Source organism: Urocitellus parryii, chromosome 12, assembly GCF_045843805.1.
Source record: "Urocitellus parryii isolate mUroPar1 chromosome 12, mUroPar1.hap1, whole genome shotgun sequence".
Classification (NCBI taxonomy): domain Eukaryota; kingdom Metazoa; phylum Chordata; class Mammalia; order Rodentia; family Sciuridae; genus Urocitellus; species Urocitellus parryii.
In genome coordinates this window covers 75399179-75418173 of record NC_135542.1, presented here as the reverse complement: position 1 = coordinate 75418173, position 18995 = coordinate 75399179, and the positions used below count along the sequence as shown (strand labels likewise).

Sequence of the window (18995 nt, the reverse complement as noted above, 5' to 3'; positions counted from 1 at the left end):
GATAGCCTGAATAAAATGTCAGGCATGTATATAATTTAATAAACATAAAATGCTGATATAATTGAAAGGACTGAACAGGCAAAAAAAAAATTCTTTTTTAGTTGGTCTACAAGTATATTTTAACTGATAATCTTTGAGGCACTGGACAACTAATAATATTTGGGTCTATCTTAGCTTGGGACTAAGAACTAATAATCAAGACAAAATACACATGCCTGTAACCCAGTGGCTTGGGAAGATGAGGCAAGAGGATCACAAGTTCAAAGTTAGCCTCAGCAACTTACCCAGGCCCTAAGCAACTTAGCAAGACCCTGTCTTTAAATAAAATACAAAGAAGGGCTGGGGATGTTGCTCAGTGATTAAGCACCCCTGAGGTCAATTCCCAGTACCAAAAAATATATCAAACCCACAGGACCATATCAACTGCCATTTTTAGCTTCTGTTTTTGTGATCTGAGAAATATCAATCCCCTTTTTATACTGGTTGATCATTAGAAAAATTAAAGAAGTAGTTAATGAAACATTTGTCAGTGTGACAGGAAAAAAAAGAGATTCTTTGTAAAAGCACAAAGGGCTGAGGCAAGTCTCCCTTTGATAGTAAGGCAGGGGTTAAAGCATGAAGATTTATCATGACTGAAAGAATTTTACTTTTCTGTTTATATTGAGAAATCATTTAATGGGTTAGCACAAACATAATTTTATCTTAGCTTCCTGTGGAGAACATATCAGCGAATCTGATGCACTGGAAAACAGCAGCAAACCAGCCTGGCAGCCGCATGACCTCAATTTGCCCTTGGGGAGTTAAACTTCCTGTTGTATATTTATAAGAACTTTAAACTTTCACTCATATACACATAGTTTCACCAATACTTGCTCACAGCTAAGAGAATATATAAAGCTCCAGCACTACAAACAAATGCTTATATGTTTTAAATGTTTTCCAAAATCAGAAAACACTGTTCAGAGAGACCACATTGAAATAAAACCTGGAATTCGGATTTTGTGGACTCTCCCACACAGGCCAGCTGTGTCACCTGCAGTGGGGCTCAGGCTACTACAGACAGCCCCAGAGCAGAATAGTTAGTTCATGAGGAGAATGGGATGCAGTCAGCCGTAAAAAAAAACTTTCAGTGCTGCGGCTGCTTCTACCCATATTCCCTTTCCCAGATGCACTTTCCTCATTTATAAGTTATTTGCTCACAAGCAAACAACGCTCAGCCCATTTTTCAGTCTCCAACCATCCCAAAGCATTCACCTTCAGGTGAATGTCAATAAGCAAGCAATCACTGAACATCTATGCCAGGTTGTGTACTATGAACATGGGCACTAACACCCTACAAGGACTCCCCATTGCCTGCTGAACAATCTCTAAAGGAATTAGCTTGTGGGGCACCCAACCCTTCCTGGGGTATTCATTTATTGTCAGCCTAACCACCATTCCCACTAGATCCACAGTGCTCAAACTCACCTGCTTCCCTTTGCCTAGCACACCTTCTCCTTCAGACTATTTAAATTTCCACAAAATTAAGGACCCCTTTCTTTGATATCTAAGCATACTATATGAATAAAAGGTACGGACACAAGACAGATTTTATATTAAACCTTTGCTGCTAAAATCCTACCTTTCATTCCTTGAGTCCTTACCTTCAGGGTCCAGCAGTTTAGTGAGGCCAAGATGTTGCTCTGCCAGGTTAAAAGCATTCTGCAGATTGTAGTGTGCATTGGATTTCTTCAGTTTATCAAAATCTATCAGATCAGGACTATATAGAACAAACAACACAGCCAAATATAACAAAAATCATGGCTTGGAAGCAAATCATGTAACTAATGAGACTTGATCATTACTCCAAAAAAATGTTAAAATAACCACTTAGTATAGTAAAACTACAAAATTATGTAATTATTTAACAATGACACCTGATTTTTGAATAAACATTTATAGAATATATTAAGAGAATGAAAGATAATGTGTTAACTTGCTTATTTTGTTTTGGATAATTTACTTATTCTCCCATATTTTCCTCACATGGAATGCAGAAATATCCACTGTGGTATGATAACATCTAAGGCAATGGACTTGAAAATCATAAGTCACCAAGATCTATTTTGGAAGAACAGCAATATTCTATCCCACAATTGTTAGCATGATTTCTTTAGACTTACCGGTGTTTGTGTATCAGTGCATTGAAGGCCATGCCATCTCTCCAGCTAGTGGTGAAATTGTGAATGTTGACATTGGGGTACCTGCCAAGAACAAAGCACAAGAGAAAATCAACAGAATTACCACATAAAGGTTTATACTTTTGCTAAATGCAGTGTTAAAAATGTGTTTGTAGCTGGGCACACTGGTACACGTCTATAATTTCAGCAATTTAGGAGGCCAAGACAGGAGAATTACAAGAAAAATTTCAACAACATTTAAAAAATATAATTGGTGTGATTCTTAACAATGCTTCCAGGATTTTAAAATTCAAGAAGTTTGATGCTAGCCTGGGCAATTTAGGGAGGAAACTTTGTCTCAAAATAAAAAATTAAAAAGGGTGGGGGTATAGCTCAGTGACAGAGCACCCCTGGATTCAATCCCTCGTGCTGCAAAAATGAAAAAAAAAAAAAGTTTGCTAAGCACTGTAAAATCCAAGATAATACCTATCATTAAAGTCAATTATGTCAACTTCAGTTCGCTATAAAATAAAAATAAAATATATATCTTATGTGGCTTCTCCTGCTTGGTAATTCAATCTCTCAAAAGGCATGAACTGTGTTGTGCCCTAGATTTAAGGCACTACTCTTACTTTGGAAAAAAATGACCATAACTAGAGATATGGCTGAGGCCTCTTGCTTCCTTTGGCTTTCTACTCCACATAGTAAGATACCAGGACCAGCAGTCATTGGGAACCGAATATACACATCACTCTGGGATACAAAGGCAGATGGGGCTACCTCTTCATGTGATACTCAGCTTTTCTTTTTCCCTTATATCACTTAGTTGTATGAAGTTTTATATACAGTTAAGTACCTTTCTTAAAAATTTGCCTATGTTTGAACCTTATCCCCAACAAGCTATTCTATACCATTCTGGTTATGAATAAGGTTGTTACCTATAGTTGATTAAAGAATCATTATCTGACTTGACCCGCTTATTAGGTCCTAAGCTCTTCACAGTTTCCATACTTCATATTCATTAGTTATAGGTACATGTAGTATTGAGAGTAATTCTCCAATTTACCTGATATAAAATCAATTCTCATTAAGAACATATGACTAACAACAACAACAAAAAAGATCATATGACTAAAATACTTTGATGATAACATAACTTTGTAGATTTAGTACCAGCTGAGCCCAGAAAACTTTGGTGAGCAACAAAAGAGATGTAGTTCTCTAAATTATCTTCACTAAACCTTCAGTGAAAGAATAAAAGAAAGGAAAACTTGGACATAAAGATTACTCTCAAGTTTACTGAGCAAAGCTCCCCCAAACAGCAGAAGTTAAAGGGAGAAGAAAACTTTCAAAAGCATTTTAAAAATACAGTGGGTGTGATTCTTAATAATGCTTCCAGGATTTTAAAATTCAAAATATAATGGTCTTTGGAGCATCCTTTAAAAAAGTGAATGCCTCTGATCGAAGAAATATGACAGGTTCAAACTATAAATCAGAACTCCTTCCATTCCAAAAGCTAGCTGAAATGTCAACATAGTAACTGCTTATGTGTTAACAAGCCTCCTCAATGGAAGCCATGGAAAAGACACTTGTCAGCACCTTATAAGTGAGGACTAAAGCAGAACTCTGTCCTGGAAGAAGCAGCCCGATGCCCTTTGCATTCACTCACCCAGCTGTCTTCATCTGGCACCACAGCAGCAAGGCATCCTTGGCAGACTTCTTCTCTTTGTTATCTTCTGTTTCCACACTGATGTCCTGGATCTAAGATTTATAAACAAAAATTTGACAAATAGATGGGTTAGCAGCCTAACAGCCACTGAAGACCAGGTCTGCATTTATATGAAAGTCAACTTTGGATCAAAGTCTCACCCTGCAAATTACTTGCTTACATGTCAATGAAAACTGCTTCCCAAAGTAAAAGGCTCAGCTCAGAAGCACTAGCCAGGGCTGGGCTTCATATTTTACAGAGATAAGGATGGAGGAAAAATGGCAACCTGCATTATTTCCTAGCACAGTTAAAGAGTTGTTTCTGCCCCTGAGAACCTGGTTTTCCAACTACAAGCAAGCACAATAGTTCTCACAGCATACTTGGAATTTTATCATAGCCCAGAAACATATTTAGTTTGGTTTTTCATAACAATTTTTTCACATAAATATGGGGGCTTCGTTGATGAGAATACAGGCACTATTCAGAAAAAGGGAATGCTTAAATTTTGCTGTGTTTCCATGGTTTGCATTTGCAAGCCCCTCATAAACAACGTATGTTCAATATAAAGTCTCATTTATTGGCACCAAAGTCACCCAGACTAACTGGGTGAATCGAGGCTCTACCTCCTGAGTACCTCAGACTCCTCATGTGAGGAATGGCAGTTACAACGTCTACCTCACAGCACTGCCATGTGTCTTAATGAGGTAAAGAAAGTGCTCATAGAAAGGACCTGGTAAATAGCAGTTCTTGGGCTAGGAGCCAGCTCCCAGTTATGATGTTACCCTTTGCCTGTAGTTTCTTGAGCATAATTAAATTGGGGATGGGAGTTGGAAGTGGGTGGATCAGCCCAGAAGGTTATCTTTCATCTTCCAGCTCTAGCCATCCCAAGCTTCTCTGACCTACCTCCTGTCAAACCCCCTCCATTCAATCTAAAAATATCTCCCAGAATTCTTTTCAAAAGAGATACAAGGAGGACAACATATCTAAAAATAAAAGTAAATGTCGTAAACTTTCAACTAGGAAAAATACCTAGAAATTTAAATAACTGTACTTAAAAAAAATCTCCATTTTTAATTGTGGTAAGAATGTGAAGACTGAATTTTCAAAAACCTCAAACTCTTTTATTAGAATCATTAGCTCATGTGGAAAGTGAACAAGAAAGAGTAATCTTCAATCACTAAGTGACACAAGGAAAGACAGGCTGGAACTGTGTGCACTACACATTGTCAGTTTTCTCACACTTCTATATGAAAAAGGGCATCTCTTTCCAGATTTACCCATGTAGAAACAAGTTATAGCTACCCTTCTGAAATGAAGATAGCTACTTCTGAGACTAGGCCAACTCAAGACTTCCAGTTTCTCTTACCATCTTTTATTCTCTTTAAAGGTACAGCAGCCTAAAACCTGTGTTGCCATCAGTAATCAATGGATTCCTATTACATAGGTACAAGACATGTCCTGGGAACAGGGAGCTTAAGACTTAAGGGGGAAGGAGAGATCTCTGTAGACATACAGGATGCTTTACTGCAGAAGCTGAGCCTTAGCTGATCGGTAGAACAGGTGGAAGAGGCTGAGTTATGTAAGAAATCAACACCACAGGCTATACACTAGCATCGGCAACCTTCGCACCTCCCTCAAAGGCAAAATTTGTATCAGCATTCACAGGTTGAAGTATGGAAAAAGAAAAGCTGGCAGGAAGCTAATTAGCCAACAACTCAACCCAATTCATGCTGAGAATCCTGAAAAGGGCTGTGTGTGCCAGCTCCCTGACATGGGAACTGACCCGCTGTCAAGAAAAGCCACAGTCAGAATGCCCTTCCATGTTCTGATTACCATTGGTCAAAGGCAATAGACATAGAATGCTTTGCTCTACAAAACCGGGGTCAAGCTCAAGGAATGTTTTGCTATTTTCATATCTGTTGGCATAATACATGAGAGCAACAATTAAGTGAATTTAATAGCATTCACTCCATTTTCAATAATTCAGGAACTAAATGTCAGACACTACATGAGAGTTGTGTCTGGGGGAAAAAATGTCCTTGATGATTGCAATTAACTCTGTTAAGCTATGTCATCTTCAACAGTGGTCCCCTCCTCAGATCTACTTGGGCTGAGCTCTAAACATCTGAATTATTAAGAAGCTTTCACAATGGTGGCAGATGATCAGCCAGGTTTGGGAACCAGCCAGTCAGGGAGCCCTTTCTGAATGTGACTCCATTTTAGCCTCCTTCCCCCTCCACACACATGCACACCCAGAACACTGCAAACTGAAGCCCGATCCTAGGCAAAGTGAGGAGGAAAAGGGATTAGTGGATTAGTCACAGGTTGGTTTCAGTACAAAAACAAAGACGGCTCTAACTTGATTTTTCATTTGTGTGAGGTTTTTATTTGCCCAGAAAAATCAATCAGATCTTTATCAAAGGGGCAGAACAGGAAGGAAAGGCATGGAGTGCACAGTCACCCAGGAGACAGGACTGTTGGGATATTTGTTTGCAGAGTAACCTGACACCAGGGTAAAAAGTGGTTCCTGCCTTTCAAATTTTAATTGAAAAGCCTGAGCAGGAAGCATACACCTGGAGAAGGAGCCAGGACTCAGGCTGGAGGTGTTTCATCCTGAAATATTGAGCTCTTATGGGTCAGAAACCTGGGCAAAGCTCCAAACTTCTTGGTCAAAATGACCTTGAAAGTACATTCTGACTTAAAATACTTCCACACTTGGTGAAGTTCAGAGTCTACTGCTAGTAGACTTGCATCAGCCTCATCCTCATACCTCTGTGCCTGGCAAAGTGAAGTGTCAGAGACCAGACAAGATGGGGAAGTGGTGGGCAGGGATGCAGCCTGGAAACTCCCACCACTGAGTCCATCTGACAGGAGAACCAAGACTGTCAGGAGCAGGAGGGAGGAGGATACAATAGCTTCTACATGCCTCCAGGGGCAGCACTTAGTCCTGAGGGCCAGATATGACACCCCTGACTTTGAGATGCAGTTTTAACCTGCTCTCCCTGCCTTGTCCCTCTGGAATAGAGAGGTCATCTCCGCCAAGAGGCCTGAACTTGTGAGATTAGCTTAAGTTCTGAGCATCATCAGCATTCCTAGACTGAGTTCCTTACCTGGAAGCGAAGGATGATGGTCCAGATGAGGCCAAGTGTTAGTCGGTGATTCCCATCCACAATGTCATGGGACCCCATGTTCTCAAGATGGACTCTCTGCTCCTTCAGGAACTGAAGGGCCTTGTCCACATTCTCCAAACAGTGGATGCGCATTCGTCCTTTGGTGGGTTTAGGCTAGAAATGAGAGCAGAGGTGGAAACAGATCATCCAACTGGGCAGAGACAGCCTGTCATGCAGTGTTCCCCTGACCCAAAACACTAAAAATCTTGTATGCTCATTTGGTTCAAATACACATTTATCTAATAGTCTTAGAAAAGAAAAGTTTACTTAAGGGAATTATAACCCCCCTCTGATTACTTTCCAGAGGTTTAATTGTGGAAGCTATTTATAAATGAGGACAGAAATGGGAAATATAGAAAAAAGTGAACCCAATTTTCAGAGAATTTCAGTGCTCCTGCTGCCATCTACAAAGCTTTTTGCAGATGCATGACTAACACCTGTGAGGATTTTCTGATTATTTTCAATATAAAAATAGATTTGCCACCTGCTGGTTTGAGTCACTTCCTAAGGATGGTGCAAAATACAGATGGGACACACCACCAAGTCAGGAGAATTTCCAAATGGTGGTTTTGTGAGGGGCATGGGGAAGGGGTTTAACAAATGGGTGTGACTTACTGAAAAGAAAGAAAGAGGAGAAAAAGGAGAGTAGAAAAATTAGGGTATAATTTGAATACCCCAAATGTTCCTTCCTTTTCCCCAGCTGTATCAAAATCAAAATGAGGCCCTTGTAAGGTAAACATTTTAAATAAAACAAATATATACATACACACATATATAACTAACACACACACACACACCCCTACCATGTATATCTCTATGGTATCTGCTACACACACAAATATATAACATATTTACTGTAAATATTTTTACCTTTATTCTACCTTCCTACTATGTGTTGTGTGTATACATGTGTATATACACACAGTTTCATTAGGTCACTATTATCTATGTGCCAAAACCAAGTTCATACCCAACTCCTGCACCTGCTTTCCACTTCCCATTCATCTCTGGTCCAGGGGGCACCTGAGGCTGATGTCATCATCTCAAAAAGACCCAACAGGAAGCTCACACCCTCCCAGTCACAAGAATGCATTTTTGCCTCACTGACTTGGTGGCTGCTATTCTTGCCTCCTAAAATCTTTTTTGTCATTGCACCATGTCCCACCCAACTTCCAAGTCTCAGGTCAAGGCCTGTCTTTCCTTCTTGGAGACATGTACAACTACTCCAGTTCTCAGAGGTCTCTTCTCACAACTCTACACACCAATGTAGTCCAGGAACTCATCACTGCCCCATATTTTTTATTTTCTCTGTTGTTTCTTATATTGCTCTTCTTACTTCCAACTCAACTGCTGGCTGATAGATAGCAGGCATGACGCTTTACACTGCTGTATCCTTAGGGGTCTCTGGTTGGGTTCTGAGCACAGGGCATGTGCACAAGTGAACTGAACACTCACAGGTGAGTTGACCTCATGAGAAAAAGGAGGCCAGGTGTGCAGCAGTCAGCCCTAAGAAAATATCTTGCCCATTTCCTGCCTTTTTCCTCTATAGTTAAGATCTTACTGACTTACTAGCTGGAGATCATCTAAAAGTAAAGTTATTTGGGTGAAAGTGGCCATTTAAGTGTACTATGCCCAGTTTCAGATTATTATATTATTTTATACTTCCTTTTCTCCTACAGAAAAGGACATATAAGAATGAAAGAATGGGGTTGGGGATATAGCTCAGTTGGTAGAGTGCTTGCCTTGCCAGCACAAGGCCCCGGGTTCAATCCCCAGCACCAAAAACAAAAACAAAAGCCACTGCTCTTTCACACTTTGTCCCGAAGACCCAGATTAAAAAGAATGAAAGAATGTACTTTGACATCAAAGAAATAAGATTACAGGCAGAGGCCTTATCAAAAGTGGTAAATTCTTGCTTAGCATGTATGAGGCCCTGTGGTTGATCCCCAGGCATTGCAAAAAGATGAGCACTCTAATGAGGCAGGAAAAGGGTTAGATATGATCATAGACACTGTCTGAGGTTGACACTCTCTCTCAGAAGCACTCCCACCAGCCTCCTGAGTCACATTATGTCATTACACAGGGATGGGATTAGGTGCTTCTAAGATGAAGTATATGAATGCTGGTAACAGGGGTTTCTGACCTTTCTTCCTGATGTGGAGAGGTCTTTTTTCCTCGATGTGTGTGGGTCAGTGCTGCCCTTGGTGAGGTAGACAGGGCTACCTCTCCCTAGTGAGAAGTGCGGAACTCTGCATCTGTTTCTCACATGGGCTCTTTTGGTTTTTCCTGATCATTTCTTGGGTTAACTACTACTTCTCACTACTGAAAAAGTAACTACTCACAGCAGCCTCTTGTTCTTCTCATAGCCAGGAGGCTGCTGGATAGAATGAAGCCTGGTTAAAACTCTGCTACAAACTGAGTGATGGAGATTTAGCTGCCTCTAAAAAAGGTGTGTGAATTCTGGTACAGGAGCTCTGACATTTATTCCTGCTGTTCCGAGGCCTTTTTTATTCCTCTCAATGTTTGTGCACGTGGCTAGTGAGGTAGTGAGTGGTCTCCCTACACCTACAGGTGCTGTTCCCTGCAGAGCAAGGAGGTCAGAAGTATTCTGTGTGTCCCAGCAGAAAATTCTCATGAGTCTTATCTCTTACAGGCAGAAAAGGTTACTTCCTAAGTTGGGATGAGGAGAACAATATGGATGAAAGGGAAAGGCCTAAGGAAAAAGAGAACAAGGAATAGACGGGGGCTGCTGATATCTTCCTAGTGTCTACCCAGAAGAACAAAGCCATTGCTCTTTCACACTTGTCCAGAAGACCCGGATTTCAAATGATCACTTCAGTCTGGTTCACATTCAAACGAATGCAGCAAAGAAAGAGTCCTCCCAGAATATCCTTTCCACAAACAAGAAAACTAGTCAAAACATCAGTACAATGTGGGCACATTTCTGCGTGGACATGTGTAAGGGAGGATGATGATGCTTTCCCACAGGTTGAAGCAATGTGATGCACATCCCAGGGACCTCATACTGACTGGCAATGCCAGATGAGCTAAAGATGGTCCACTCCAGATCTGGATGCAACTCAAGTACTTGGGGCAAGTGTCAGCCATTATAATACTAGAGCATGGGACTGCGGATGTGGGTCAGAAGTAGAGCAGTTGCCCAGTAAGCAAGAGGATCCCCCAGCAGTGCAAAAAAGAGAAAAAGAAACAAAATTATGAGGTGGCATGCCCACCTGTAATTCCAGCTACCTGGAAGGCTAAAACAGGAGGACTGCAAGTTTGAGGCCAGCCTCAGCAACTTCGAAGACCCTATCTCAAAATTTAAGTAAAAGGGCCTGGGGATGTAGCTCAGTGGTAAAGTGCCCCTGGGTTCAACCCCAGTACCCACAAAATAACCAAACCAAACCCTACCAAAAGTCAGGGGAAATAGAAAACTGTCAAAATTTTTTTTTTTTTATTTTCCTCAAAATTGTGCCAGAGGGGAGGGGATGTGTATCTGTTTTTTTCCTTCTAAAGTTGTACACATGTGAACATGTGCTTGCTTGCAATTTTCCTATTGCTTCTGCCTTTATGTTCTTTAAAACATAAACATGCACACCACATCTGCACATGCTTCTGCTGGCCAATTTGGTATAGAAAATGATGACGCCCACACTGTAACAAATCAACAGTTTACTTCTCAACTATTTATCAGTAAAATGGAAATAATATCCACAATTATTTCACAGAGCGGCTACAAGAAGAGGAGTTCTCATCTTCTTCATCTTCAGTGCAAAGTATTTTCCTCCAAAAAAAAAAAAAATTCTGCTTCAAACAAAATTCTATTCCATGGAGTTAGAACTGCTCAGAAGTAGCACAGCTCTCTGCAGACATGGGAATGTTTAGAGTACAGGACTCTCTCAGTAAGAGTCAGAGAAGCTGACCGTGACAACTGAAGGGCACACTTAAAACCCAAAGAGAAATGTGCCCCAAGTACAGGGATGACAATATTACCCTTTTAACCCTGACACCCCAAATTCAATTCTAGAGTGGAGAGAAAGATTAGGTGATAGAGAAAACGTGGTTTTCTTTTAGGAGCAGTATCCCAATGGAGGGGTAAGATGGAGATGGGAACAGGATGTAAAAATACAGAAATATTGACCCTTGGGCTTCAGTATAAGAACTCCATAATTCAAAGCTTATTGAGAAGTCCAATAAGCCTGATTTACAAAGATTTTAAACAAATATTATTATTACTGCCATACAACAGTAAGGAATTCAAATTGGACAAAGTATTGTGTGATAAAAGTTATTGGGAGGCTTGCTTTATCATCCTATTACCCCACCTTCATGATTTAAATCACTTTCACGTATTTCATAATTGAAGTTCACCCATCTTCAGTGCAATATTAACCCCCTCATATGACAGAATAAATAAGACATGGCAAGGTCAGATGATGTACTGGTGACACAATACAAGGCAGGTCAAGAATCTCAAAGCTGGGCATGATGGTGCACGTCTGTAATCCAAACTGCAAGAGGACTACTGCTTGGGCAACTTGGCGAAACTGTCTCAAAGTAAAAGATCAAGCATGTAGCTCAGTGGTAGAGCTCTTACCTAGCATTTTCAAAACCTTGGATTCAATCTGCAGTCCCCACCCATAAAAAAACCTAAAGCTCAAGTATGCCAACTACATTGTGATTTATTTGCTTCAGAGAGGACTTCTCAATATCTTAAGGCACAATACTTGGGGGCAAGGTCAGGAAGTATTATAAGAAATAAATTTCAAGAGATAATGATGATCTTCCAGAGCTATACACGGAAACATGCTGGTAAACTAAATAGCTTCCATGATCTAAAAATTCTTAGCTGCCACTTACTGAGCAACCGTTGTGTGTTCACCTCTCTCTGTTAGGTGGTTTATAGCCGTGATCACAGTTAATCCTCAAAATATCCTGATTTATTGTAATTATTATTCTTGTCATTTTACAGAACAGGGCTCAGAAAGATGACATTATCTGTCAGTATATGACAAACCAGGACTCTAAAGGTCACTCTTTTTAGGCTACACCAAGAACCCAGAATATAGAATACAAGGAAGAGAGGTACACATTTCTCCAGAGAAAGGAAGGAAAAGACTTGGTTCCTATCTGGTGGATAGTTTTCTTTTAGGAGCTATTTTTATATGACTAAGCCTGATCTTCTCAAAAGGAAGAGATAACAATGGTGAAAACTAAACACAATGGAGGGAGTTGGGGGAGGGTGCATCTCTCAGTTACAAACACTTTCTGAAGCCCCACCCCCAGAGTAGCTAATTCTGCCAAGGAAAGGAGTGTCCCCTCTTGCTTCCACTAATTATCATCGGATTTCCAGTGTGATATGGGCCTGTTCCCAAGGCAACACTTCCATTTCTGTTCTGTGTTGTTTCTGATGGAACAGTCTGAACAGCCTTTCTTTCACCCAAAGGATCAAGACAAGGCTGGTGGGTCCAAGACTCCAGGGGGGCTCTGCAGGCAGAAAATACTTATTTTTTACTGACCTTCTTTTAAATCATACTTATTCTTACTGACCTTCTCTTAAATCATTTTAGCAAGATTTCCTTTGCCTCATATACCACTAAATCCTGTGTTTTTTCACAGGTGCTTTTTCTGTTTTTGCCCTTCCCCAAGGCCTCTTGATCCAAATCTTTACAAATTGCTATGGTTTAGTTCTGAGATGTTTCCCCCAGAAAAGATCATGTATGAGCTGAAGCAGGAATGCTAAGAGGTGAAATGATTAGATTATGAAAGCTGTAATCTGATCGTTGGATTAATCCATTCAATGGACTAATAATTTCAAAGGATTACTGCACTGGTTGTTAAATGTAGGCAGGTAGGGTGTGGCTGAGAGAAATAGGTCACTGGGAGCCTACTCGTGGACTATATTTTGTCTCTGGTTCCTTCTGTTGAGTGTGCAGCACCCCTGCCCCCAACCTCAGTTTTGTGGCTGCCATGAGCTCAGCAGCTTTCCTCCACTTGGATGCTCTGCCTCACCTCAGGCTCAGAGCAATGGAATTGGCAGACCATAGACTGAAACTGTGAGCCTCAAACAAACATTTTCTCCTCTAAGTTGCTGTTGTCAGGTACTTTGGGGCACAATAATGAAAAGCTAGCAGACCAACTATAACTTTGTCCCAGATCCATGATCCATCTGTTTTATTAGTCTAAGGGAGAAGTCTCTATGGTCTGAAAATATAATCCTAGTTGCTCACTATAGCAGCCAGTCCAAGTCCTACCTGAGACAATGTGGCCTTGGGCAAATTCCCTGCCTGGTCCCTTCCCAGGCCCTTGGCTCTGCCTGGATAGCCCAACTGACTGTGCAGCTTTGAGTCTGTGTCATTTATATTCTGCAAGGCTTCAGGATTTGCAGAGATATGGAATATATTCCCAAAGATGGAAAATAGAAAACAAAGACTTTCTGGAGCCAAGCAGGCCTCCTTTTTGAATAAAATGAAGACACCAATGACAGTTCTTGGCAAGGTGCTTTGGGGGGGTCCCTGGGAGGTAGGCTACCATGTCCCACCTTAGTAACTGCCACTCTTTCTCCACAGGCAGCCACAGGAACCCTGAAGCCACCTGGAAAGACAATTCTGCAGTGCTGGACAGAGTCCCAGCTCTGGGAAGTAAGACTCCTCTGGGCCTCCAAGTGCCACACACTGCTGCTTGGCCTTGATGGCCACTTAGAGTTACAATGTCTACAAAGTAGTTACTTCCTGCAGTAAAACACAAGCTAGGTACTGTGGGGTATAAGACTGATCATCATGCAAGATGAATTCTAAAGGACCTGCTGATCCTGTTCAGGTGAAGTAGTAAGAAAAGTCACCAACTGGACTCAGGATACCTGTTTGACCAACCTTTGCTTATGTTTCTATCTTCAATCAAAAGTGAATTTTTACTGCAGAGACACAGATACACACATATGCCTCTCTAATGTCACACAGGGTAGAATGGGAGGTACTAATTTTAAAATTTCCTCTAATAGGTAATAAAGCCAAATTCATTTTACACTAGTCTCCAACTTTCTACCTACACATCAAACTTTGAGCTTTCAGAAGAGTATTAGTGACTTTTGTCCAATTAAAATTAATTAGCGATGCCAGATGTGGGAGGGCACACCTGTAACCTCAGTCACTTGGGAGGACTGCAAGTTCGAGGCCAGCCTGGATAACCTGGTTAGTTCCTGTCTCAAAATAAAAAAGTAAAAAGGGTTGGCAATGTAGTTCATTGGAAAATTAATTCCCAGTACTGAAAAAACAAAACAATTCAGGGAATACCATAGTGAGTCCCATTACCTCTTATCTGTCTCTTCCCTGGCAGGATCCACTGCTAAGAACTCAGTGGGAAAGGAGGGTATGACAGACAGGGTGGGCCACAGTCCAAGTTACATGAAGTACAGCAACACTGGCCCTAGGCAAGTTACTGTAACTCTGTTAGTACTGTCTATAAAGCAGAGGTAATACAGGTTGTCCACTTCATTAGACTCTTAAGAACTAAATATAAATAACACATGTGCTAGTATTCTGTAAATCCTAAAAATTAGACATACTGATGATGTTATCATCACCACTCCTTTCAGAAAAGGAACTCCAGTTTAGCCAGGAAGCTTGCCCACCTGCAGCACCCCTCACCTGCATCCTGCAGATGCTATGGCCTCTGGCTATCTACACCTGAACCTCTCCTGGGCCAGCTGAGCCCCACCATCCCTACTAAGGTTTCTTGGTATCTTCACTCAGAGGCTCCTTTCCCCTTCTAAACCCTAGGGCTTTGAGATCATTCATTTGCTACTCCAGCATACAGAACTCTCTATTATTTCACATTTGTATAATTAGACCCCAATTTGTACAATTAGACCCCAATGTATTGGGCAAATAAGTTCTTCCATGGCTGATTTTTTTGGAATAAAAGTAAATTCTCCCATTTCTCAATGATATTTAAACAGGTTCTATGGGCAGTCCACAAAATCCTGTTTCAACAAATAATACATGCTGTTGTGACCTATAAACAGGGCTTTATGAAAAAACTTGCTCAGAGTGGTTCAATATAGGATTTAAGGCTTAACAAATCTCATGGTAAATCTATCTTCTCCACCTAGCTAGCTCAGCCTGTTTTAAAATTAATGGTTGCCAACAAAACAAAACAAACAACAACACCCCCGCCCCCCCCCCCCACAAGAAACTGCCAGGCATATAATCCCAGTGGCTTGGGACTATGAAGCAGGTTTCATGGGGTCAAAACCAGCCTCAGCAAAAGCAAAGCACTAAGTAACTCAGTAACTCAGTGAGACCTTCTCTAAATAAAATGCAAAACAGGGCTGGGATGTGGTTCAGTAGTCAAATGCCCCTGAGTTCAATCCCTAATACCAAAAAAAAAAAAAAAAAAAAAAAAAAAAAAAAAAAAAAAAATGGCTTTCAATTCTTAAAGAGACTGATGAATGGATTAAGACAGACTATCTGGAAACAACAGACCAGCAAAAAACAAGGCATCTGTTGATTGGCAACAGCAGGGATTGAGGGAAGAGTTCTGTGTGACAGGAACAAGGCAGAAAACTGGCCCTCTTACCTAGAATCATTCTTGGTTGTGAAGGCCCAGGAAGGGAAGGTGCAGGCACAGGTTAACTTTATGACCTTTGAGTGCAGGCCTGAGGATATTATGCTAGGGGTCCCATTTGTTCCCAATACCAGTTCTGCTGTGGGTGAACCTTCATCCCTCAAATCCTGTTCTTTCCTGACCCTGAGATCAAGGTCCAATAACAGAGTGACCAGCACAGGTTCTGTGCTCATACTTTTATGTGTCAATGTGATTTATTTGAAGTAAAGGGTGGCTCTATATTTTCAGAGAATTCTGAAGTGGGACCTTTATGCAGAGTCATACTCCACAGTGATTTCAGAGTAAGATGCTGGAAAGTAATTTTTTTTTTTGTCAATTTGATCCCAATCACCAACAGCTCAGTCCTATGGTGTTCTCATTGCCCCATGTGCTGACATACCTGAGACAGGGTATGTCAGCACACGGGGCATGAGAACACACTCTGGACACACAGCCTGCCCAGGCCAGGGATGAAGATGGGAATTTCTGTTCCACAGTGGATCAGAATCAAGTTCCTTAATAACAGAAATGCCTACTTAAAACTTGCTAAATTTAACTCAAATTCTATTGGGCCAAAATCCGGGGTGGAGTTAGGGTGAAAATTGCTGGATCATTCATCTAACATTTCTTTCAAGTTCACTCAGAAACATGCATGCACACCCATACACACACTTCTATTTCCTCCTTTATAAAGGATTTTAAGAATCTACTGATAAAGTAAATTTGGATAATCCATTAGTTCCTCAAAACATTTATCTGTATCTACTTCCAAACTGGTGGTCAGTGCCAGGAACAGAACACTAGCTGAGACAGGGCTCCAGATGGAGTGCAAATATTCACGTGACCAGGGATCCCTGGTGTAGAAACCCAAACTCTGATGGAATGATCTGATGACACCAACACCATTAGCTGTGTTCATTAACTTATCTAGGCCTGGAAGCTCTAACCACCTCAACAGTTTTGGAATCTGAATATGCAAGAATCCCTTGGGCAGCCCTCAGGGAGTTTTCTTCCCTGCTGGGAGGGTCCCTAATTTGAGGCCTACTGGCCTCAACAGCCAATGGCAGAGTCCGGTTTGTGTCTGTTCCAGAAAGTTCCAAAAACTAAATACCCTGAGGCCAAAGAGTCTGAAAATCTCCAGTCCAAATGAAGAAAAGTATTATTTCACTCTATGGTATCCTTACTTTTGGAATATGAATAACTGCTCAACCTGTAGTCCTGGTTAGCTATGAGGATAAGAAGTGGATTAATAAATGAATTAAGGCACTGAGAATTTTACAAAGTGCTATGTCACTGCTAAAAATTCTGACACTGACTGTCTAGGAGGGTGGAAATGGTGACTATCTCCAAGTCATGATCCCTAGTCTCCTAGGTCTCTGTCTACAAATTTATTCCTAATGGCAAAAGAAGAGGAGTACAAGGTATTCACACATAACTAAGAATTATGGTTCACTGGTTGGTTTTTCCCTTCCTACTAATATTTTTGTTGCTCTGTTCAGGATATAAGGCAATGGGTCCGATCTCGTTTATTTTATGGACTTTATCAAGGACACAATCTTCTTGGTATAAAAAAATTACAGGCCTTCAAAGGTGAACAATTTACTCCTTACTTAGAAGATGTGAACATATTGGCAACAAAAATAAACAACCAAACTGATTCCTATCCATGTAATCTTTAGTGAGTTGTTTTGTTTTTTAATTTTTTAGTTGTAGATAGGCACAATACCCTTATTTTACATTTATTTATGTGGAGCTGAGGGTCAAACCCAGTATCCCATGCACACAAGGCAAGCACTCTTCCATGAAGCCACAACCCCAGCTCTTTAAAAAGCTTTTAGCTACTTTTAAAACATTAAAAAAATAATAATAATAAGGGTTGGGGTTGTGACTCAGTGGCAGAGCACTCGCCTCACGCATGCAAGACCCTGGGTTCGATCCTCAGCACCACATAAAAATAAATAAATAAAATAAAGGTATTGTGTCCAACTACAACTAAAAAAATAAAATATTTTAAAAAATAAAAATGAGTAAACAGTTTTGTTAGGTTAAACATTAACAGGCAAAAATAAAAGAAAAAAAAGTTGAGAGGCGGGGAAAAAAGTCTGGTTAAAAAAATTGTGTTTTTGTAAGCCACAAATCATGGTAATTTTAGCCTAGGCTCTCAAACAAGTTTCACTTCAAGAAAACAAATCAAAATGCAATAAATGACTGGCCTGTCTGCCCTCCCCCTGCGGGCCTGACACCCACATCACAAACCACCTTCTTTTGTAACCATCATGGTTTTGAGTGGGGGTTTCTTTACTTGTCTAGTTTGACCTATAGCCTCACAGAAATTGAGGCAGTAGCATTTACATGTTCAGATAACAAACAGCAGGGACAGTACTCAGTTTAGATGAGATGGGACTTCACTATCTTGTAAAGTCCCTGTTTTTGAACAGAGAGGCAGTGAGAGAAAACGTTGGCTCCATTTTTACTCCAGCTCAAACACAATTCTGTCAGTGGGCTAATAATAGGGCAAGGTACAATCATGGCCCCTTGCCTGTGGTCAGAGGTGCACAGGTCTGTCTACAGAAAGACCTGCTATAGATGTCAAGTTATGAGGTGGAGATCAAGTTAAAAATAAGGTTTTCTGGCAGCCCTGCCAACCACCAGCATCATATTTTCCTGGTGATGTCAGTGCAGATGTGGGGCCCTATCCCTGGGCGTCAGGTCTTGGCTCAGCGGCACCACTACCTATGGAACTACATGTGCTTTGGTATAAAATATGGCATCTATTTTCAAACTAAGGCGAGACAAAACCTGTTGGGTCAGTCACAGAGACTGGATTAAGTTTCTCTGGTTTAAGGTGTATAAATAAAAGTCACATCAGCAAGGGCTGCAGCCACTCTGGGAAACAGAATGGGGACAGTTTTTACTGCAGGCTGGTAACTTCCCTGCCCTAAATGGAGGGTGAATTCATCAGATACTCTGTTCCCAAAAAGACAAAATACCAGCTTTCTCTCTACCCCCAGAATAAAAAGGGTACAGGGAAGAAAACAAACATTAGAAGCCACTGAATTCAATTCTTGCCACCTTGAAATGAAAGCTCACATTTTCCAGAGAATCAATAAGATACAAATTTAGAAATTATTCCATGATCTCATGTAGGATGCAGATTCATCCTCAAGCCAACATCCAAGCCTGGCTCTTCAATTTCCAGCACTGTGCCTGTTTAACAGGGACACCAGCCAGGATCTTTCTGACCAAGGTAGCAACTCACAAATTACCAGAATGAGGCTGCTTTATTGTAGTTCAGGAATGTCACCCAGACTCAGAATGTGAAACTGGGGCTTTCCCCAAAGCATTTGCCTCACA

The 18995-nt window shown here is 40.9% G+C and overlaps 1 protein-coding gene across 1 annotated transcript in view; it reads right to left on the bottom strand.

Moving 5' to 3' along the window:
- The window catches only part of Sptbn1 (spectrin beta, non-erythrocytic 1), a 193461-nt gene that overhangs the window by 49794 nt on the left and 124672 nt on the right, over positions 1–18995 (bottom strand). The window contains exons 4-7 of the mRNA XM_026399890.2: positions 6978–7151; positions 3829–3920; positions 2163–2243; positions 1644–1759 (exon numbers count right to left, since the gene is read on the bottom strand). Of these exons, the coding sequence (XP_026255675.2) occupies positions 1644–1759; positions 2163–2243; positions 3829–3920; positions 6978–7151 (463 nt within the window). The remainder of the gene's footprint in view (positions 1–1643; positions 1760–2162; positions 2244–3828; positions 3921–6977; positions 7152–18995) is intronic.